The sequence below is a fragment of the Condylura cristata genome, unplaced genomic scaffold, assembly GCF_000260355.1.
Source record: "Condylura cristata isolate star-nosed mole 26May11 unplaced genomic scaffold, ConCri1.0 scaffold00007, whole genome shotgun sequence".
Lineage (NCBI taxonomy): Eukaryota > Metazoa > Chordata > Mammalia > Eulipotyphla > Talpidae > Condylura > Condylura cristata.
The window spans coordinates 36,578,373-36,601,839 of NW_004567108.1; the positions used below are offsets into that span (position 1 = coordinate 36,578,373).

The 23,467-nt window shown below is 34.6% G+C and overlaps 1 protein-coding gene across 2 annotated transcripts in view; it reads right to left on the minus strand.

The window, feature by feature from the left end:
* POLK (polymerase (DNA directed) kappa) overlaps window positions 1-23,467 on the minus strand; it is a 61,238-nt gene that overhangs the window by 24,746 nt on the left and 13,025 nt on the right. For both annotated transcript variants that reach the window (XM_012721826.1, XM_004678201.2), the window contains exons 2-4: window positions 11,002-11,165; window positions 9,585-9,704; window positions 1,968-2,120 (exon numbers count right to left, since the gene is read on the minus strand). In XM_012721826.1, the coding sequence (XP_012577280.1) occupies window positions 1,968-2,120; window positions 9,585-9,704; window positions 11,002-11,130 (402 nt within the window). In that variant the 5' untranslated portion in view covers window positions 11,131-11,165. The remainder of the gene's footprint in view (window positions 1-1,967; window positions 2,121-9,584; window positions 9,705-11,001; window positions 11,166-23,467) is intronic.

Genomic DNA, 23,467 nt, shown 5'->3' on the forward strand with positions numbered 1-23,467 from the left:
AAATATGATATTTAAAAGGGAAGAACATTAGTTACAGACCCTCTTGATGCTATGAGAAAATAATCTATGTCAACAGAGTAGGCCATAGTATCATTTATAAAATTTTTACTGCAAATGGAGTCTTTGTTTGAATTCTCAAGCGAAAATTCAAAGAAATACAAAACAGGATATATCAAATCAAAGAATCATTTCAGAATAATATCAATTTGGCATTAGTGTTCTTCAAATGTCATTTTAAAATCTTAATAGTATTCAAAACTAGTGAGTGTTTGGAACAGTATATGGAACAGTAAATGCATGTATTTAAATATAAATAAGACTAATGGAATTGATATAAAAGCTAGCTCTCTAGTAGAATAGAAACAAAATTTTAAACATGAATTCTTTTAACTTTTAAGCTTGTGGTAGATTGTAAATTCCAGCCACATTATTTTGCAATTCTTCCTACTAAGAGATAGGTTCTAGTTCAGTATGCCAAGTGATTTGCTTTAACCAGGAGAATGTGAGGAAAGGGACATTATTGTGTATCTTGAAGTCTAGCCTTTTAGAAGTATGCAACCTTTATAAATAGTGCTACAGTTAACAAAGGAGTGCAGGTTTAATTTCAAATTAGTGTTTTTGTGTCCGTTGGGTAGATTCCTAGGAATGGAATTGCTGTGTTATATGATAGATGCATTTTCAGTGTTTTGAGGAATCCCACATATCTTCCCAGAGTGTCTGGACTAGTTGATATCACCATTAGCAGTGTATCAGGGCTCCTTTTTCTCCAAACCCTCACCAGCATTTGTTATTTCTAGTTTTGTTTTTTATTTAATATGGGCTATTATCAAAGATTTTAGTAGTGTATCATGTGGTTTTGATAAAAGTGATGTTGAACATTTTTTTATGTGTCTGTCATTCGCATTTCTTCTTTAGAAAAGTATCTTTTTAGTTCTTCGGCCTATTTTTTGATTGGGCTATTTTTAAAAAATATTTACTTATGCATACAAGAGTTGGGGTACAGATCAGTGGTGGGGGGGGAGATGATTCACCAGAGTTAGAGTGGGGAGCAAAACAGGTAAATCTACTGAAATACACTGCTGAGGGGAGCAACAGGTGACACAGGAGAGTTCTGCTGTGCCATATAAGCCAGCTCCTTAGCCAGGATCAACCTTGTTCTATAGTGGCTTGGGTTAGCTTCTATAGTGCTGAACTTGAACCCCTGGACTACCAGGGAGGCCCTTGATTGGGCTATTTTGATTATGGCTTTGTTTTTGGTTGAGTTGTATAAGCTCTTTGTAGATCTTTGCTATTAGTCCCTTTAAATGTATGATGTGCAAATATCTTCTCCCATTCAGTAGGGCATTTCTTCACTTAGGTTGCTGTCTCTCGTGACTACTGAAAAGCAACCAAAATGCCCCCAAAATAGATGAATAGTTTTAAAAGATGTGATATATACAGTGGAATACTACTAGCAATCAAAAAGATAAACTCATTCTGTAGGGATGGAGCTAGAAGGGATTATGCTTAGTGAAATAAGTCAAAAGGAAAAGGATAAATATTAGATGGTTTCATTTATATGTGGAATATACAGAAACCAAACAAATGGCCAGGAATAAGATTAAACTTGCATGCTGACAATAGATCTGAGTTTTCTTTTCCTTTTTCTTCTCAATTATCTTTAACTTAAACATTTAGCTTAGGAAAAATACAATTTGCAACACAAAGACACAATGTCAGTCTAACAGTCACTGGATTTATAACAATGGGAAAGCTTTTAAATATGTGAATTTGTTTTTTTAATCTGTTAAATAGAGATAGAAATGTATGCCTCAGGGATCTTGGAAGGACTCAGTAATTGAACACATACAGCAACCAGAAAAAGACCTCAACAAATGGATAGAATAAAGGCTCCTTCCCACTTCATGAAGCAGTAAGGCTTACTTGAGTATGTTATGAAATTTTCTTTTTGTTGTTTACGTACTTACCAACATACTCTTTGATCCCACTGCAATAGGTTTATCCTTCAATTCTGGATTGTCCCTTATTTCTACAGCTGCATAGAAAGCATCCATGTCAATGTGAACAATGGTATTGTTCAGATCCCGGTTCTGTTCTAACTCCATTGTAAATTTGTCAACCTAAATTTTAAAAAAGTTAACATACTTTTAGGCAATATAATATTGAAACACCTCTCATCATAAAATTAACATTACTTTTAGTAGGCATCTCTGTGCCTGTTTATAATCTAGCTATTCACCTATCACAATCCACCCAACCATTTACTCACCTATTTGATTACTGTTTATTAAGGCCAGTAATTACACAGGTCATCTGCTCCCAAGTATCATTTACTACCGTATCTTTCACCTCCACACCATCAACCACATAACAGGTGACATAATAAACATTTCTGATTGATTCAACTATTCCAATTGCTTTCATCAAACAATTCTACTGTTTTAAAATTTGACGAAATTTTTGTGACTGAAGGTTCCAGTTTAGGTAGAATAAACAACTTCCATCTAACTCACGCTATTAGTGTTTTAAAACAGCAATGAAGGAAATATACAACAAAAGACTATACTTTCTGGCATATGATGTTTATGCTGAATCATACTATACAGCTGGAAGTAACAAAGTATAATGTACAACATTCCTTTTGTAGAATTGCTTTTGAAAGGCTCAAATCTGATAACAGTTTATATAAATCAAAACAGAACAGTTAAGTTATAATTTATTCTTTCACAAAATTTCAACACATATGTAAAATATAACAGGAAAGAATCTCAAATCATTAAAGACTTTTTGTTTCTTTGGAGACAAAGAGTTGGACTGGTAAGGAGAAAAAAAATAAAAGGGGGCAGAAATAGCCAATGTAGCAATAAGAAGAGAGTTTATCACCAGACAAACTCATTTCCAAGAGCTCTTTTTTGTGGCCTCTACAGAAAAAGCTAAATATGCACTTTTCCAGATTTCCCTAGAGCTGAGGGTGACTGTTTTGAAATATGTAACATATAAGGTCAATAAAACCATTAAATGAAAATCATGAGAAAAAGAGAAACAAGCTACTGAATTAGATGGAAAACATAAAAAGCATGGAAGAGTGGTTGGCACATCTGGCAGGCTCAATAAAGGTAATTGATTATGGAAAGGATCAATAAGTAACTGTAAAACAGTCCAAAAGAGAAGAAAAAACAACCAAAAATAAACAAGTGAGGTGAATTGTAGAACAGAAGCAATTTCCATTATGTGGAGATACCTATGCAGATTTTCCCCATTGTTGTATTTCAAACTTCCTTCCATTCTGCTGAATTTTTTTCTTCCTTCTTAGCATTATAGTGACACTAGCTTCAGGTTAAAACTGCAAATCTTTTTTTTTTTTTAAACAAGTACTCTGAATCATATTTGTTTCCAGTAGTCACTAAAAACCTTTCTAGAAAGCTGGCTCCTACTGGCTCTTACTGTTTAGGCTGCAACTCATGAACGACCCAGGGTGTTCTGTGCCTTTGAGCCTGTTCTGTCTAGAATGAGTCCCTCCACCCCACCCAGTTCAGTCACAGCGCTTTCAAAGATTAGCTCTGCTATGTTTCTGTGACTTAATTGTATCTCTGTCTTCTGTACCACAGAATTTAATGTTCCTTTATTTGTTTTCCTGTGGCACTTATTTCATTAAATACTAAATTGTGAATTCCATCAGGAAAAAGACCTACTCTGCTATTTAAATTCAGTCCTCATAAGAAGAGGAGGGGTGATGTGAAGAAGAAAAGAAACAAAATTTACACATGCACACACACACACACACAATTTTTTTCTTGGTTATAAAAAAGACAATAGTATTTGTAAAAAACTAAAATAAAATAAAAAGACCAAACACATGGAAAAGGCTGATCTCCTGCAAAGAGACACCACAATAAATGAACAAGTGAAAGTTTGGAACATTAGTTCAATTTATCGAGCAGATTTAAAACAATTTCTTCCATTACCTTAATATTAAACTAGAAGATAGTATTCTGACATTAAAAAGATGTAAACAAATCATAGAGACTATCAAACAAAAGGGTAGATTAAAAAACTACTCTATGTTAACACAGAAAATATGCCTAAGTCATGAGTCAATTGAGAATAAGGGAGCAGCAGCTGAAATATCTCAACCCTGACTCATTGGAAAAGAAAAGGATAATAAATAGAAAGCAAACCAAATGGGAAGATACTCCTTGAATTCATATATTAATGCCATGACAGTTTTTCCAGCAATCTATTATTGTCTTTTCTGTGCTTAAAGCAAAAGAACTGTTGCCAAAAGGAAACCTCCCCACTCAATGACTCATACATTCCACTTTCCTTTACTATCTCTCATTAGTCACCCTGTCTCAATCCTTCTACATCTACCAAATGCACACCATCATTGCTTTCTTCAAGTTTTCCAACTGAGATCCTCATTCAATTTTTCCTTTCTCCCACTTCCCCTACTAAGTGACTGCTGCATCAAATTCTGCTGCATCTCTAACACGGACATTACCCCTTTCACTATTGTTCAGAACCACTGGGTGTTACAGCAGTGTAAGAAGGGCTTTTGTGTGGACTCAGGCTCTGCCACTTATTACTTAGAAGACAGTGGGCAGGTTAACCTTTCTCACCCTTACTTTCCTTCTTGTAAAGGGAGACTAAATGAATCTCAAAGGTTGAAAGAACTAAAAGTGACACACATGTAATGTACTTATCCTGGGACATGGTAAGAGATCAATGATTTTATACTTCCAGAAGCAGAGTTTTAATTCATTTATCATTTAAGAGTCAAAATAATTCTGAGATAATTATGATTCCTATTTCAGAGGAGGAAATGAATGCTGAGTAAGATCAAGCTTGTGTTCTAAGTCATATAGTTGGTATATGTTAAAATACTCCAAACCTTGTGCTCTTTCTACTGTTTTATGAAATCCCCTAAGAAAGATTTTTTAAGTTTTTTTTTTTTTAAATAGAATTCTGTTAATTTTTTTTTAATTTATTTTTCATGCATACAGAAGTGGTATACAGGCCAGAGGTATACAGGGGTGGTGAGAAGATTCACCAGATTCAGAATGGGGAACAGAACAGGTAGATAGACAAAGTACACTGCTGGGGGAGCAGCAGGAGAGACAGGAGAGGCCTGCTGCACCATGTGGGTCTTCTCCAGGGCTGGGGATCGAACTTGCACAGAAGTGGCTGCAGCTAGCTTGCAGTGCTGTATCCTAACCCATTGTGCCACCAAGCAGGACTTTTATTTAAACTTTTTAACACTGAAGTAAGCTCAGACCAAACTCTGGTGGTATATATTATATCCAAATGATTTATTTACTTAATAAAAAACTTTTGATTAGACTTACCAGTCTTTCAGAAATATTGTTTTTCATTTTCTTGACTAAGTATTACCCAAAAAATGTTGAGTATATTTGAATTTATAAAATGATTAAAATGCACTGATTTGCTGTATAGTTACAATGTAATATAACATGTATGTTCGACTATAATTTATGAATGCAGATTGTAATATGTTTGAGCTTCTACAAAAATAACTGTCTTTAAGAATGGGATGGGATATGGAAGGGCATAAACCTATGGTAACAGTTATGGCTTATATTATCACTCACAATTAAATCTACTACTTGGAAATCTTAGAACCCTAAAATAGAAACACATTTCCCATGAAAACCTCCCTGTTCTCTCAGACCTTCTTGACTCCTTAGAACTTCCTCAAGCTCCTCCCACTTACAACTTCTTTTAAAGGAAGCTCAACAAATCAAACAATCTAACAATCAACACAAAACACATTTCCTGCCATTCCCCTTGCAAAGGATGCCAGAGAGCCTTCCAAGTAAATAGTCAACTGAAACTGCACTCCAAAGTTCTGCTACACACTGTAAGGTATTTTATATTCCTTCAGATTATTAGAATAATTAAGAATATGAGCTTTAAAAAAAGTATAAACAGCAAAGAATTATACTGCATTACTCATGTGTGCTTTATCTTTAAAGCTTTATGAAAGGGATCCAGAAAGCAAATTACCTAAAAATTAATATCAATTTAAAAACAATGTGATTGTGAAAAGATGGAAATTCTTTTTAACTTGATAAAATGATATTTTAAATTTATGTGAAAGTAACAATGCATGAAAAAAAATTTTAAGAGTAGTGACAGAAGATATGTTACATAATATTATCATTTAAAAATGCTATTAAAAATGCATGGTACTGATACAGGAAAAGATTAAATCGATTAGAAAAGAGAGCCCAGAAACTCAATTACAATAAGAATTTGGTATATGGGAGTGCCTCATTTTCAATTTATTGGAAAAAGGATTCATGATTCAATAAATGGTGTTGGGAAAAGTAATCATCATTCAGGAAACTAATACGGGCCCTCCTTAGTGGCACAGCATGTTAACACACAGCACTAAGAAGCTAAAGCCACTTGTGCATGAGTTCGATCCCCTCCCAGGAGGTGACCCACATGGCGTGGCAGACCTCTCCTGACCCGTCCACTGCTCCCCTCAGCAGCATACTTTGTCGATCTGCCTGTTCTGCTCCCCACTCTGTCTCCAGTGAATCCTCTCATTGCCCCTGCACCTCTGGCCTGCACCTCGGTTCTATATGCATAAATAAATAAATCTTAAAAAAAAAAAAGAAAGAAAAGAAAACTAATACATTTTAGGTAAAATATAATACTCATAATTGAAGGGGAAAAAACACTTTACATTTTACACATCAAAACAAATTCCAAATGGACTAAAGTTCTGAATATAACAAATACATTTACTAAGAAGATAGAAGCTTATTTGTGAGGAATAACTCTATACCATACCAAAGTCAAGAAAAAAACTTAATCACATAAATATTTAAAGTTGTATAGGGGGAAATGACTGAAAAATTAAAAGACAAACAGAACACCAAAGAAATATTTAAAACAATGTGCAGAGAAAAAAGTACATTATATATAAGATCTATAAATCAAGAGAAAAAGATACAAAGTCATCTAACAATATGGGCAGAGGATACTGTTTTGGACTGCTCATTGAACACCAATTCCAGTCTCTTTTTACCATAGAAACAGATTTTTAGCTGCACACAGGGCCAGATAATGTATTTTATAGTTTCTCTTGCAAATAGGTGTTGCCATGAAACTTTAAATTCTTGTCAAAAGAATGTGAAGAATGTGTGTACAATATACACACAACTTTTTTTCCACACCTGTTTATTAGCAAATTATTTGGGCTTGGTTTTTCCTTCATTCTTTCTTCCTCACCAAGGGCTGAAGTATGGATAGGAAGGTAATCCAGTTTTGTCAAGTCAGGTAAGGATGACACTAGGGGATGATGGACTAACACCATGTAGGCCATGATCTTTAAATTACTATGGTGATCAGCTTATTATGTGGAAAAAAGATCTCATTTAAACTATTAAATCTTGTGTCAATTACTTAGTCTATATCCTAAGGGAATAAAGAGAAAATTTCCATAAAAATAGTCAACTAATATATGAAAGGATGTTCTTTCTCTGTCATAATCAAGATTATGATTATTTGTCATAATCAAAAGTCAAATTCAAACAACCACGAAATATTTTAGCAGCTGCTATCAGCAAAAACTTGAAAGGCTGATTAGAAAGATAAAATCTAGTTTTAAAGAAATATGTGAGGAACCAACATATATAAAAATTGTAAAATGGGGCTCTCTCTGGTGGCACAGCAGGTTAAAGCATAGCACTATGAAGCTAAAGCCACTTCCGTGTGAGTTCAATCCCTGCCTGCCCCGGAGGTGACCCACATGGTACGGCAGACCTCTCCTGACCCGCTGCTCCCCTCAGCAGTGTACTTAGTCGATCTGCCTATTCTGCTCCCCACTCTGTCTCTGGTGAATCCTCTCACTGCCCCTGCACCTCTGACCTGCACCCCAGTTCTGCAGTGTACTTCGTTGATCTGCCTATTCTGCTCCCCACTCTGTCTCTGGTGAATCCTCTCACTGCCCTTGCACCTCTGGCCTGTACCCCAGTTCTGTATGCACAAATAAATAAATCTTTAAAAAAAAAAGTTGCAAAATGGTACATATAATCTCCAGTGAAAGTAACAGGACACGAGTGTAAAGATGTGTCACAGGAATTCAGAACAAGCTTCCCCCGAGTGTACACTTTGGCATGTGCATTATTTTAAACTGAAGACATTTAAGATTCAGCAGGCAAGAAAAACTTTTTCCTCTCAGCTATTTAACAGAATTTAGACAGAGGACCTATATCGAGATGCACTAAAGCCAGTGATAACTACAGAGAATATGACCTATAACAAAAACTATGTGGTAGAAAGAGAAATTTAGCAAGGAACTTGTTAAGCCTGTTTGCTTAAAGTCCTGTGTCCCTTTCTCTTTGTTTACCAGACATTTGTTCTTCCTGTAAATGTCTTCTACCCCACCCTGAACATCCAGAGTCCCACGTTCTCCTCTCTAGCTAAGATGGCATAAGACTTCCAACTGCCTGACTGTTGAGGAGTGTGTGGGGGTCCCACATACACAAAATTAAGTTTGCTTTTCTCCTTCTAATCTGTCCATTTCAGTAGGGGGTAGCTCCGTCAAAAACTTAAAATCGATAGAGGCAAGAAATTATTTTCTCCCCTACAAATGAATAAAAATGATCATTATAAGGTTGTATTTAAAACAAAATATGGAAGCCAAATTTTGGAAGCTACACAATGGAATGCTATGACGCATTAAAATTGTGATTTTACAGAGAAACCATCTTTTGTCATGACTGCAGACAACACAGAAAATAACTAACTTGTGTTTTGGGAAAGCATATATGAAAATAACAATGCATTACAGTGTAGTAAAGAAAACATTAAATCTATGATCCCTGAATTTATCACAAGAGGAATTTTATAGTATATTCGATTATTACTATGATTTTACAGTAATGCTAAGCATAAAGTGCTTTGCTAAACTGAATCAGATTTTGATAAAAGGTAAAACTAACTTTGAAAGTAAACTTCAGTTTTACCACGAGAACCCTGACTGCTTTGAGTTCTCAAAGCACATGTTGCTTTGTAGCTTGGCTCTTTTACTTTTCCTTTGAAATAACTTCTAGTACCAGAGAAAACTCTTGAGTATTTAATTCCCAAATATACCAGAAAGTCAAAGTCCCCACACTTTTAGAAGTACTGTATTTCATCTAAAAAATTCATGCATGTTTGGCATTTTACCTTATTTATTACTTTGTTTTACTGTAACTTAATTATATTACTTACCAATTTAATTAGTTAACATATTCCTCATATCTTTTTTGCACAATCAGTATAGCTGAAAACATGCCACATTTATCCTGGGTGGTCTTTTCAAAGTGTAAAGTATGTGTAAAGTATGTATAAAGTATGTATACGTCCTGTGTAATAGAGGGGTCTATCTGTGGAGTCTTTATTATAAGAGATCAGTGTTTAAAAAGTAATGTACTTTTTTTTTTTAATGCTTTGTAATATATCAAACGTTTGCATTTCTCTGTGTTTGCTGGTATGATTTGCCCAGGGAGCATTTTTACAGTCAATTACTATTGTACCAAATTCTGCTTCATTTAGCACTGAATGGATACCTGTAATTGTGCTTTCCTTAGTTGCTGGCTGGTAATTTGAGCTTTTTGTTGCATCATGTTTTCAATTCGTTGGTTGACTAGCTTATCTTTCTTGAGTTCATTTCCATAAAATCTGGACCCCTAGGAAAACAAAACGTAAGTGTATACCCCAAATGCCGAGAGCACATACTTTGGAGTCAGAATGACTAAATTCAAAACTTACTTTCATTACTGTTGATATGAGTGACCCTAAAATTACTTAATCTCAAGTGTCTTATCTATAAAATGATCATATTTATCTAAATCACAGACCCACACTGTATGCCAGCACTCAGCATAGTACAAACGCTATACAACAAGTACAGACCTGTACTCAGACAATAACAAGCGAGGTAGGACTCACGGCACATATCCAAAATCTTAGTCATCTGGGTTGTTAGTTATCTTCTTCACTTTACTTAAAAAGTAACTTTGAAAAATTAATATAAATCATAAAGAAAATGGAGAAAGTAAAGTGCACTTTTAGTAAAGTGCTCATCATCCCCTCATTGAAAATAATACCTACCCATCCATCCAGTTGATAGACATTGAATATTTTTATTTTTGGTTATTATGAAAAATGTTGTAGTTAACTTTCATGTACATGTTTTTATGTGGGCATATGTTTCCATTTTCCTTGGTCATGTAGCTTGGAATAGAATCTCTATCATATGGTAACTCCATCAAAATTTTTTGAGGAACTGCCAGACTGTTTTCCAAAGTGGCTGAACCATTTTATCATCTCTCAAGCAAATGTATAAAGGTTCTAATCTTTCCACTGCCTCGTGGACATTTGTTATTGCCTATCTTATTTATTATAGCCATTCTTGCTTATAATTGTATGAGAGTCATTTCATGATGGTTTTAATATGCAATTTTCCCAATGATAAATGATGTTGAAAACCTTTTCATGGGCTCAAAAGCCATTCTTGTGAAATATCTACTTTTATCTTTTGCCCAGTTTTTTGATTGGGTTATTTGTCTTATAAATGAGTTATAAGAATTCTTGATATACTCGGCTAAGTGTTCTTGCTAACACTTTGCTCGGAATGTTACTTTTTACTTAATGGTATCTTTTGAAGCACAAATATTTTGAAATTTGATGAGTTCTGATTAGTCAACTTTTTCTTTTATTGCTATTGGTAACATATCAAAAAAAATTCTGACTAACCATAGATCTGAAAGATTTTCTCTTACCTTCTAAAAGTTTTATTGCTTTGACTCTTAAGTTTTTCGTGTATGATGTGAGGTGAGTCTAAATTCCTCTTTTTTTGCTTGTAACTTAACAATATTACAAATTAAACATTAACATTTATAACAAAGATTTAAAACATATTTTTTAAACAGAAAAATTTTAAATTGTTATACTAATAAAAATGGAAAGAAATAGGAAACATACCTTTGTGGCTTCCATTATAATTTTGTTAATTCTTTCTTTATCTAATCCTTCCATTCCAGCTTTATTATCATTAAGTCCCACCCTAAGCAGAAGGTCATCTTTGTCATTCTTCTCATTTGCACCATCCATGGTATAAACTTGTTAAATTGGTGTTTTCTTGTTACCTGAAAAAGAATAAAAAATAAAGACTACTTTCCAAAGCATTCATGTGGGGAGGCAGACACTTTTAAAATGATATAGAACTCAGCAAAACAAGTAAAAACGATTGCTAAGAATTTTCAGCTATTTAGAAATATTAGTACTCAGATTTTAAAATTTCTATTTCAGGATGACTATACTCTTAAAAGGGAAAAAGGAGCGAATATTTCCTGCAAGCCATGCAACCTAGCCACTATGCTTGGTGCTTTAATTTTGAACACAGACAGCAGCTCTAGAAGATAAATATATTATCTTTAATATAACAAGAAAAGAAACTGGAGACTTAGAGCATGTCTACTTACACATATGCGAGTAGCATATACATGAGTAGCATATACATGACAACTGGGACACCCAGTTTCTAAGTCCAAAGTCCCTATTTTCCCCATATTAATATTCTAAGATACAAAATGATACTTTCCTTTTGAAACAAATTCAATAGCACTACTATTTTATGAGGAACCCCATTCTTAAGGCAGTAAAAAAACCAGAAATCTATTCATTTCCAGATAATCATTAAATTTTACAGTATTGCATCAGTTCTAAGGTTAAGAAAAATCCTTTCAACCAGTTCTTTATAATTTACCTTCACATACATTAATTAAAAAAATATTTATGGCCCTCCCTGGTGGCGCAGTGGGTTAAAGCACTGCACTGAGAAACTAAAGCCACTTCCGCATGAGTTCGATCCCCGCCTGCCCCGGAGGTGACCACATGGCGTGGCAGACCTCTCCTGACCCGCCCGCTGCTCCCCTTAGCAGTGTACTTCGGCCATCTGCCTGTTCTGTGCCCCACTCTGTCTCTGGTGAATCCTCTCACCCTCCGCATCTCTGGCCTGTACCCCAGTTCTGTATGAATAAATAAATCTTTAAAAAAAAATATTTATAAGTCATGCAAAATAGATTTGGTTCTTCTCATGTTAGAAAGATTGGAATTCCAGGAAAGTCAAATGAAATACCCACTATAACTGCCAGTAGCAGAACTGGAATTTGAAACCAAGGCTTTTTACTCCAACTTTAATGCAGATACCACCTCAAGTGCTAGGTAAGTCAATGACCAGGTGAGTGAATCTACAATAACAGTGATTTTTTAATTTGCAGGAGAACAGGCTCATTTACTCTGCCTTTGGAAGTACTCCTGTCTTTCCTAGTTAAACACACAGTTACATCTTTTTAATATGAGGAGAACTTTTAAGATATTTTTTAAAATATACAGTATTAAGTATAGTGACCATCCTATACTTTAGAGCCCCATAGTTTTGTTATTTTATTTGTTTACCATCTTTGCCCACTGTATCTATGAGTTTGGTTTGGAGTTTTTTTCCCCTAAGGTTTCACATATGTCGAGGTCACACAGTATTTGCCTTTCTCTTCCTGACTTATTTCATTAGCCCTCAAGAGGATCTATTCTTAAAGCTGCTTCCATTTTCACACCAGCAAAGAAGCAAAAAAATTGTGGAAGAGAATTTGTTTGACTACTATGATTGTTAGGGGTAACCCTTTTAGAAAAATAAAGCATAAATCACCGTATTCTCAAATTTCATAAGGACCATCTGGAGAGATGTTTTTAATTCTTGAAACCCAGATTGTATCTCATACCAAATAAATCAGGTCAGAGAGAAGCAGCCAGATGGTACTTTTTAGAAATGTCCAGGTAATTCCAATGTGCCCGAAAGTACAGGAACCAATGATCATGTTGTTTCTCAGTGCCCAAGGGAATATAATTTTTCTCATTTGATTTTCTGTCCAGTTATCACATTCAACCTAATAGTGCACTAGATTTTGACTTAGGCTTTAGTAATTCAATTTTCATAGTCAAGTGTACCAGGTGAATGTCCCTGCATCAATTACTGAATAATGCAGAGACTAAAGGCAGACGTCCTACATTTATTTGAGTTGCCTTTTCCTTTAAATGATGAAATGTATAGAAACAAAAATAAATTTTATTTAATCCTTACTACTTCACATATGCTTTATTCTTAGCCCCAGAACTCTGCCAATTGGTTTGGTTCTTTAAGTGGTTTAGAAGCAAAATTGCCAAAGTTAATTTCCAGTTATCTGATGATGTGCAGTTACCAGACAATTTATATCCATTTTCATGGGATTATGTTTACTATCATCAACACGCCAGTGACTTCCAAGTTTACAGTTCCATCTAGTCTAAATGCCTGCCTGACATCCCAAATTAAACACATCCAAAATTGATCTCATCTGCCTCTACCCACAAACTAGCTCCAGTTGTAACCTTCCTCATCTCAGTTGAGGGAAATTTTAACCCCTTCCAATTACTCATGCAAACAACCTTGCATATATAACCTTGCATAATAACCCATATCCAAACTGTCAGGCAATCCATTGAGCTCTGCTTTCAAGATACCCTTAATTCAACCTCTTCTTCCTATCTTTACTGATTTCACTCTAGCCTGACCCTACATTATCTCTTGCCTGGATTATTCTAATACCCTCTTCAAGTTTCTGTTTCTGCCCTTACCCTCTTATGGTAAATTATTAACAGAGTAGTCCAGATGATTCTTTTTAAACCACAAGTTAGGTCTAATCACTCTCTGCTGCATACTATACAATGGCACCCACTTCACTCCAGAATAAAACCCAAAGCCCTTTCACTTCCTGAATCTGTTACATGCTCACTCTCATACTGTCTGATACTCCTATCCCTCTGTCACACTGGTCTCTGGGGTTCCTCAAGACTTCTAGGCACACTCTAATCTTTGAAATGGCAGTTCCTTTCTCCTGGAGGTTTCTTGTCTAAACACTTTTTCCCCTTTCAAGTCTTTCCTTAAAGGTCACTTTCCCTAAGAAGCCTGCCCTGAATTCCCAGCAGCCTGATTACCCCTCTTGCCTCTTTTCCCAAGTCCCATTGTTTTCATACCCCTTATCTTTTCCCAACATAACACTTACGCTTATTGTCTATTTTCCTCAATGAACATGTAAGCTCCATGAGGACAGAGAACATATTTTATCCACTGCTACATCCCAAATGCCTCAAACTGTGCTTGCCAGAGTAGCTGTTCAAATAAATATTTGCTGAGTGACTAGACAAACTCAGTTTACGTTGTTTTCTCATTTTTTTATTCATGGTCACGTCATTAAACCATTAGAAGAGAAACACTTTTTCTGAAAATAATGTAAAAATACTTGAGATTTTTTTCTTACTTCAACAGTAAATCTATAAAGACAAGGATATGAACTAAACAACCTCTGACTTTATGACCTTATTTTCCCCAAGACATTTATGGCTAAGTTGGTTAAATTAAAATTGCAAGAATTTACATTAGAATAAAGCTATTTTGAATTTACCTTACTAGGATTTGTACTAAGAGCCATTAATATTCAAAGAATTCTACCTTATATTTATTCCCTGGGGAATTTAGTTGCTTTGTTAAATTTAATTTTTTTGATCAAATACTTTTCAATTATATCTAGAGTTAAGAAGAAATATTGATGTAATAAACAACATACTAAGTTTTAGTATATATGGGCCCCTATGAGTTCCTTTTAATACTATTATCTATGTTACTATGGTGACTGCTTTTGTTTTTATTGGTAAATATTTCAAATTTCTAAGATCTCTTGACTAGTTACCTGTTCTTCCCATTTGTTCTCACTGAACTTCTCTATCTAGAAGTTGATAAAATTGAAAGGGTGAATTCCTAGCAGAGATTATTCACATCACATATTATCATAAAGTATGATGATTTTCCATTTTTTTCTGGGAAGTGAGATGTAATAATACATCAAATGGTTTTGTGACTGCAACATATAGTGTCTGGCCCATGATAAATTCTCAATCAATAATAATAATAGTAGTATTGCTTAAGCCAAATTTCCAGAATTGTATAAATCATTAGTCTCTCTTTAAGGTAAGAGACTAAAAGGGTACAGGGCACACTGTAAGCTTCCTCAAGAAAAAGCCAAAATTCAGGAATCACATATATGAATTTTGTTTGCCTCCAAAGAAGTATTTGATCTATGATTACTATATACTATCTTATGCAAAGTCACAATATGAATGTATATAACCATGACCTTATAAACAAAAGTTTTCTTGAAAAAGAAAGCTGTCACACATCTTTCTAACTTGGTATTACAGAATAGTCTGTTTCACTTCAACTCAGAAGCACAAACATTACTGCATACTCAAAGGAAAGAACTCTGGGTTCTTGTGGTTTAGCATATTGGTTTAAAAACACATTTTCTCTGAAAATATTCAAATTCTTCCCAGTCTGATTTTACCACTGACTATGCAGGTTACCACTTCAGAAATATAAGGCTAGTCTCTGTTTTTCATGGTTGTAAGGATGAAAAATTAGAATTTTTAGAAGGAATTCTAAGGAAGAAGTTTTAGTGCAGTTGAGGTCTTCCTGCCTATTTAAAAAAAAAAAACACTATGTAAACAATATCATAAGTGTTTAGCATATTAACTAAAGTTACCTGGAATTAGCCTACAAAAAATATGCAAAGCATATTAGAAGTAATAAGAAATAGAGGGAATAGAGAGGAAAGAGAAGAAAGAAGAGGAAGAGGAGGGAAAAACTAGACTAGTAGTTCCTAGGTGGAATTCTTCTCCTATTTCTATATTCATATATTATAAGTAAACCCACTAAAGAAAACCTTTAAGTCTTAAGAACAAAATATCTTTTTTAAATCCCCCAAATGTTAAAATATTTAATATGGTCAAACAGATTAAGTACCCAGAATAAAACTGAACATGATTAAATGTTCTTTTTACTATCTGATTTAAATTAAATAAAAAATTAAAATATAGTACTCTAAATTTAAAGCCATAATTTTCAACTACTGCCTGACTTAAAACTTTCCTTTTGCAGTTTACTGTAAAAATATTTTTTAAATTCTAAAATATAAAACACACAACCTAAGATTTTAAAAGGTCACAGTATAGTTCCCCTATCATAGGAATTCAATTCCTAGACCCCCAGTGGAATCCTAAAACCATGACTGGTACAGAACCTTATATGTAATATACTTTTTACTATATGTACATACTATGAAGAAGTTTAATTTAGAAATTAGGCACATTAAAAGATTAACAATAACTAATAGCAGAAAAATTATTTAAAAAACTGTAAAAATAGTTATAATCATGGGTAACAAACTGTGGCGAGCAAGACAGAAGATAAGGGGGGGCCATTCTATTATTTTTCCAGATTTCTTCCTAGTTACTATACACACACATATGAGAACACATGTTCCCAAACCATACAACTTTATATGGTAGGAATGAAAGCACAGGTGTTCACTTCAAATTTTTAGCATCAGCTTTAAATATCTTTGCAAATAAGATGTACAGAAATTTCAAAATTAATTTTAGACTGAATTATTTCAAAGCTTTTTAAATTGTTATATATTACCGAGAAAAGTAACAGAAATAATAAGACCACAGACTCTAAACCATGTGAAAAGAAAATTCAGGTTTTCATAATTGAACTTAGGATTTACTCTTTAAGATATTCATGCACATATTCTCTTCAACTGCCTTATTCCTTTTTGAGTTTTCATTTTATTTGTTCCAATAAAGAAGAGGTATGAGGCTGTCAAAAAAAATCTACATTCTACCCAATCCTGAGATATAAAACTCATTCTTGTAGAACAGTAATTTGGAACTATCTGCTTCCTTAATATATAGAATGAAAAATATCCAGATATGAAACACATTGAGGGCCCTCTCTGGTGCCTAACAGGTTAAAGCACAGCACTATGAGGTATCCACAACCACTTCAGCACAGGTTCAATCCCCCGCCAAGGAGGTGATCCACATGGCTTGGCAGACCTCTCCTGTCTCACCTACTGTTCCCCTCAGCAGTGTACTTCATCGATCTGCCTGTTCTGCTCCCCACTCTGTCCCTGGTGAATCCTCTCACCACCCCTGCACCTCTGGCCTGTACCCCAGTTCTGTATACATAAATAAATAAATTTTTTAAAACACATACACATACACACACATTGATGTGTCAATTCCCCAAAGCTCAGTTTACAAATTCTTGTTTTGCTGACCAGCTGCACATCTTGTAAAAAGTCACCCAAGTTCTTCAAGAACAAAGCCTTTGTTTACACTCAGACATAAACACAGGGAGGACATTTAAGAATTGCAAAAAATTAAATATTACAGAACTTGAATGTTTCTGGGACAGTTGACTTATTAACATGAAGAGGCAGCTCAGAGGTTCTTCTTTGAATCTAGAGCAAGTCAGCAAAAATATCTATTTACATGACACCAAACAGACTAGTTTTATTTCACTGAGGTATATAGTTAGCTAAGTGTATAAATCATAGGATTGTGGAATACCTTATGTTTTCAGAAAAGAAAAAAAGTTCTCCTGTATTGCTTTTTTTTTTGTACTATAAAAAGTTAAATTCCCAGCCTAGAATTTGATGTAAAATTACATAAAAAGCATAAATAATAAGATAGGGTTACACGACTAACCAAAAATTGAGCTATTATACTATTCATCACTACATTAAATCCTACATTATTGGAAGGAAAATATTTTATTAGTCATAAAAAGTTGTATTTTACTTTCCTATCCTGGAAAAATGATCCTTTCAATTACTTGTTTGCCATATTCCTCTAGTTTATTCTAAGAAACCTTGATATTATTTCTTAATCCACTAATGCTAATTTTTATACATTTCTCATAGTTCTAACAGTCTATGGGAAGAATTTAAACACTTTAGCAACATAACTCTTCAAATGAAATCTAAAATAAAATTCAAACATTTCCTTACATCCTTTGTCTTCCATCTTTGTCCTACCATCTGTATAGTCTTTCCATAGCTTCATCAAATGTATTAATCTATCATAAATGTAAAATCATAAATTGGTAGTCTAATAAAAGGTAAAGTTAATAGAACCATTCACTTCTTCAATCCTCCTAAATCCTTAGAAGCATTTGTGTAAACACTGATATATACCAAAGCAGTTTCCTTGCAGTCCATAACAGTTGTTTACCATTGATGAAGTTCATTACATTTTATTTAAAGATTTATTTTTACTTATTTATGCATCCAAGACCTGGTGTAAAGGCCACAGCTGCATGTGTGTGTGTGTGTGTGTATAAGGGAGAGAAAGAGAAAGGATTCACCAGAAGACAGGGTAGGGAGCAGAACAGGCAGATCTACTGAGATACACTGCTGAGGGGAGCAGTAGGTGAGACAGGAGAGGTCTGCTGCTCCATGTGGGTGAGCTCCCTGGCCAGGGATGGAACTCATGCCTCAGTGACTGGCAATGGCTTGATAGCACTGAGACTTAATCCCTGTTCCACCACAGAGACCACCACTGATTATCTTCTAGATGCCTGAAAACCAGAAACAAAAAGCTAAACATCCAGAAAATATTACTTCAAGATTTGCGAAACATGAGGGGACATTAACCAAGTGGTGACCTTTGAGTAACTAAGTCAAAATGAATTAAAATGCATACATACCTTCTCTCTTCCTAAATAAATGAATAACTCAATAAAGTCCTGAGTTTTTTAAATATAATACTCTATTATAAAGGTATTTGGTTTTAAAAGGTTAATATTTCATTTACACTCTAATTCATTTGCAATCTAACCATACACTATTAGTAAAAAAATATTTAAGCACGTGATATGGAAGACCACAGTAAACAAGCATTGGGCATTTACATCAAATTAGAAAAAATAATTATTCTCATTTGATGAAAATGATCTCTTCTTTTTCCACAGGAGGAGGGCTAATAACCATTTGCTTTTAGTGACTTTAGTGTCAAGCTTTAAATAACATTAAAGAAAAGTCTGTGAAAGGGATCAGGGGTTTTTAAAATGTTACAAAATAATGAACTAGAATGATTTGTACACAATAAATACTTTGCAAACATCCATTCATTCAGCAGAAGTTAACACCATAAACATGCATATATATATAGTATATATATATATATATATGTATATATATATAGCTTGTTACCTCCTTTAGTCTAAGGGTAGGGCTAAGAATAATAGCAACCTAGTTTTCTGTCTTAAAATCTGGCTTCTCGCTATGTGACTATAATTTCTGAAAGGTTAAGTTATTCATCTATATTAAAAAATTAAAAAATCATCATATTTCAGAACCTTAAACCATAATAGCATTAGCATATTTGCAAAAGCTACCGCTAATATTTTTGCCAAAAACTACTTGCCCGATCAGTAGAAACTCCATTATTAACTTTGTACATAGTATATAGCATTAAGAAAGTTGGTCAAATGTTGACAGTTGCTTACAACATATAAGCATTAATTTTTATACTACTAAACACACAAAGAAACAAAATTTGATCTACAAATGAAATACAGAATTCCTTATACTACTAAAATAATTACTTAGTAAGACTTCACAGTTGCTAGGAAAATCAAGAAAAAGTGTAGGAAATAAATAGCATAATGTGTAATTAAGTGACTCACTTTAGAACATAGCAGAAGCAGAAGACATGGGATGTCAAACCAAAAATGGGTTATGAAAGAATGTGACTTTCAGCCTTAAGAGACTAATGTGAGTAAGCTTAGAAGTGGATCCTCCACTGTTAAGGGGAAGGTTGTCCCAAAGGAACTCTGCAGAGTGTTATGGACTCCACCCCCTACTCCAGCTTTCTGGACCCCACACATTACTCCAGTGATTGAAAACTACAACTCCCAGCAGTACCAGGGAGAGAACTGCAGGACCCCAGGGCAGAGCTAGCAGGAATGGATTCTGGGACATTTTGGGGGGATAAAAAGAGGGCGTGATTGCATCTCAGGCGGACTCAGGTGCTGTTTCGCTTCTGAGTAAGTTTAGAAGTGGATCGTCCACCAGGTGAGTCTACAGATAAGACTGTAGCCTTAGACAACTGCTTTACTACAACTTCACAAGCCAGCGGTATCCCATTAAGCCCTGCTAGAGCCTGGTCTACACAACTTTTTTTTTTTTTTTAAAAATTTATTTATTTGTGCATACAGAACTGGGGTGCAGGCCAGAGCTGAGGGGCGGTGAGAGGCTTCACCAGAGACAGAGCGGGTAACAGAACAGGCAGATGGACGAAGAACACTGCTGAGGGGAGCAGCAGGCGGGTCCGGAGAGGTCTGCCTCGCCATGTAGTCACCTCCAGGGCAGGCGGAAATCGAACTTATGCTGAAGCGGCTTTAGATTCTCAGTGCTGTCCTTTAACCCGCTGCACCACCAGGGAGGGCCCGGTCTACAGAACTTATAAGGTTATAAATTTATAACTTACTCTCTAATTCTATAATTATCTCATCATGGACCACTTTTCAGTGGCATTGCTATGATCATGTGTACAGTGAAGATTATTGTTTTCACTTGAATAAAAAATGAAAATTTAAAACATACTAATCAGATCAACTGAACAACTTCATCTCAAAAAATTTTTCTTCTAGAGTCTGTGCAAGAAAAATTAGGCAATATTTTTTACAGTATTAAGTACAACTAAAATACAGATTTCAACACGGTAAACATGGGTACTGCATTAGGCCACTGAACCTAATTTTTAGTAAAGGAATGTTTAATAAATAAATGATGGGTAGATTAACATATAGAGAAAGCAATAAAATTAATGTAGCATTTTAGTTAAGTTTTATAAATGTAATAATTACAAAAGTATGGTGATGATACATGGGTGAAATGGTGGTGGGAAATCCACAGGGATTACAACTGAGATGAAAAATGTACAAAATGAAGAAAGATGTAAAATATATATAATTATAAAAAGTTAATACTGGATCTTACAGTATTTTATGTGCATTTTCCTATTTAATCTTAAAACGAAAATGAAAGCACAGATTTAGTAGGTATCTCAGATAAGGTCATATAGTTGATAACTGACAGATTTGAACTGTATTTCAGCTGGCTTCAAAACCCTCACACTTAACCACTATACTATAAAAATAAGGAAAGGGGAATAGAAAATAAGTTAAATTTTAACTAAAAAAGAAGGAATAATAACTGTTTTGTAAATTGACAATGGAAATAAAACTTGAATTGACAATATTTGTAACAGAAACTACAATGTAGGATCTAAATTTGTTTGCAAAAGACATCATGATTTTGAAAATCAATTTCAAATGAAGGTGAACCAATAACAAGGAAACTTAAAAATAAGTATGAATACATGACAAACAGAATTTTCTAAAACCACAAACTTGTTTAAGGAACTGTAAAAAATAAGGCTTTGAGTATCCTGTAATATAGAAACTATTGTATATAGTAAGAAAAATATATTTGGGGATTAACTGCAGATGTTGCTAGTGATTAAATGTCAATTTAATGAATAAGTAAAAAACTCAGTAAAAACTTGAGTTTTTAAAAAGAGTACTCTGCGGCCCTCCCAGGTGTCACAGCGTGTTAAAGCACAGCACTAAGAAACTAAAGCCACTTCAGCAGGAATCTGATCCCCAACTGCCTTGGAGGTGACCGTATGGCATGGCAGACTTCTCCTGACCCGCCCACTGCTCCCCTCAACAGTGTACTTCATTGATCTGCCTTTTCTTCTCCCTACTCTGTCTCTAGTGAATACTCTTACCATCCCTGAGCCTCTGGCCTGTACCCCAGTTCTGTATGCATAAATAAATAAATCTTTAAAAAAAAAAAGATAGTACTGTTAAAAAGGACTTTAAAGGGTTTTAAAAGATTAATAATTTTTCAATAGTCAGGCATCTAAAAATTAAGTTCATTTTTAGCAACCATTATCTTACCTAAAAAATAAAAATCAATTATCAAAAAGTGCCCCATTATTTTTGCCTACAAGACAGAAAGGAAAAAACATTCATAAAAAGATTTCTATCTGAAAAAATGAGAGCTTCCTTAATTTTGTCTGTGTACAAGCCAAAATAACAAGTGATTTCTCTTTCCACAACATCAGTAGTGTCTTTAAGATACCACCATCTTCTCTAAAGTAAAAAAAAAAGAAAGTAGAAGTTCCTTAAAGGTTTACTAAAAATATATCTGAAGAAACGGTAACTTTTGATAATGTTTTCTAACATTTATTTTTCAAATATGAAATTAATATTTTCTAACAAGTGACTATGCCCCAGGCAGTTACTAGTGCATAAGCATTCTCTAATTTATTCCTCATGATTACTCACTCATTTAGATATTATCAATAAAACACTTAGAAATTTATGTAATTTACCCATGACCACAGGAGGTGTACTGCCGAAATTCAGTTTGGTCTCGAGTTCTCATTCTTTTTTTTTTTTTTAATTTTTCTAGATTTATTTTACATTTATTTATTTGTTCATACAGAGCGGGGGTACAGGCCAGAGGCGCGGGGGTACAGGCCAGAGGCGCAGGGGCGACGAGAGGCTTCACCAGAGACAGAGTGGGGAGCAGAACAGGCAGATCAATTAAGTGCACTGCTGAGGGGAACAGCGGGCAGGTCAGGAGAGGTCTGCCACGCCATGTGGCCACCTCCGGGGCAGGCGGAATCGAACTCATGTGGAATTGGCTTTAGCTTCTCAGTGCTGTGCTTTAACCCGCTGTGCCACCAGGAAGGGCCGGGTTCTCATTCTTAATCAGTTCGCTAAATATACAACCACTGGCTATAGTGCCAGCAGTCTCACTTCTAATATTGAAAAATAACTTACACAGATACTGACTTGGCAGTTTTTTCTTTCAATACTTAAAAGATATTACTGTTTTCTAGCTTTGTTGTTTCTGTTAAAACCATCATCTTCTCAATTATTGTTCCATGTATATGATGTCTTTTCTTCTGACAGTTTTCACACTTTTCTCATATATTTGGTTTTCTACTATTTGGCATGATGTGCTCAGGTACATTCCTTCCTTCAAGGGACAGCGCTACATCATGTTCCTGCATTCTCCTTGGACTCTTCTTTCCTATTCTTGCTTCCTCTTCATCTACCCGTTTAAAGATCTGAAGGTTTTCTCTGTCTCTAAAATGCTCTCCTCATCCCTTCCTCATGCCCTCATAATACATACATGTAAACTTCTATTTCTCCAAAACACCACTAATGAGGAAGAGAAAAAAAGTGTTCTGAGGCTTCAAAAATTAACCAATGCTTTGTTTCAAAAAATGTGACCTCCAAATCTACAGTTTGAATTATGTGCCTATTTAATCTCTATCTGCAATATCATTAGCAGTAATCCTTAGAAAGAGGCAAAGGTACCTTTGGAGATCTGTCTTTGGAGTTTACCATTATTTCTTCACTTACCATGTCTACTTGAGGGTCAAAGTAAATACTACACATTGGTCACTGACTCCCTTAACTTCACTTTGG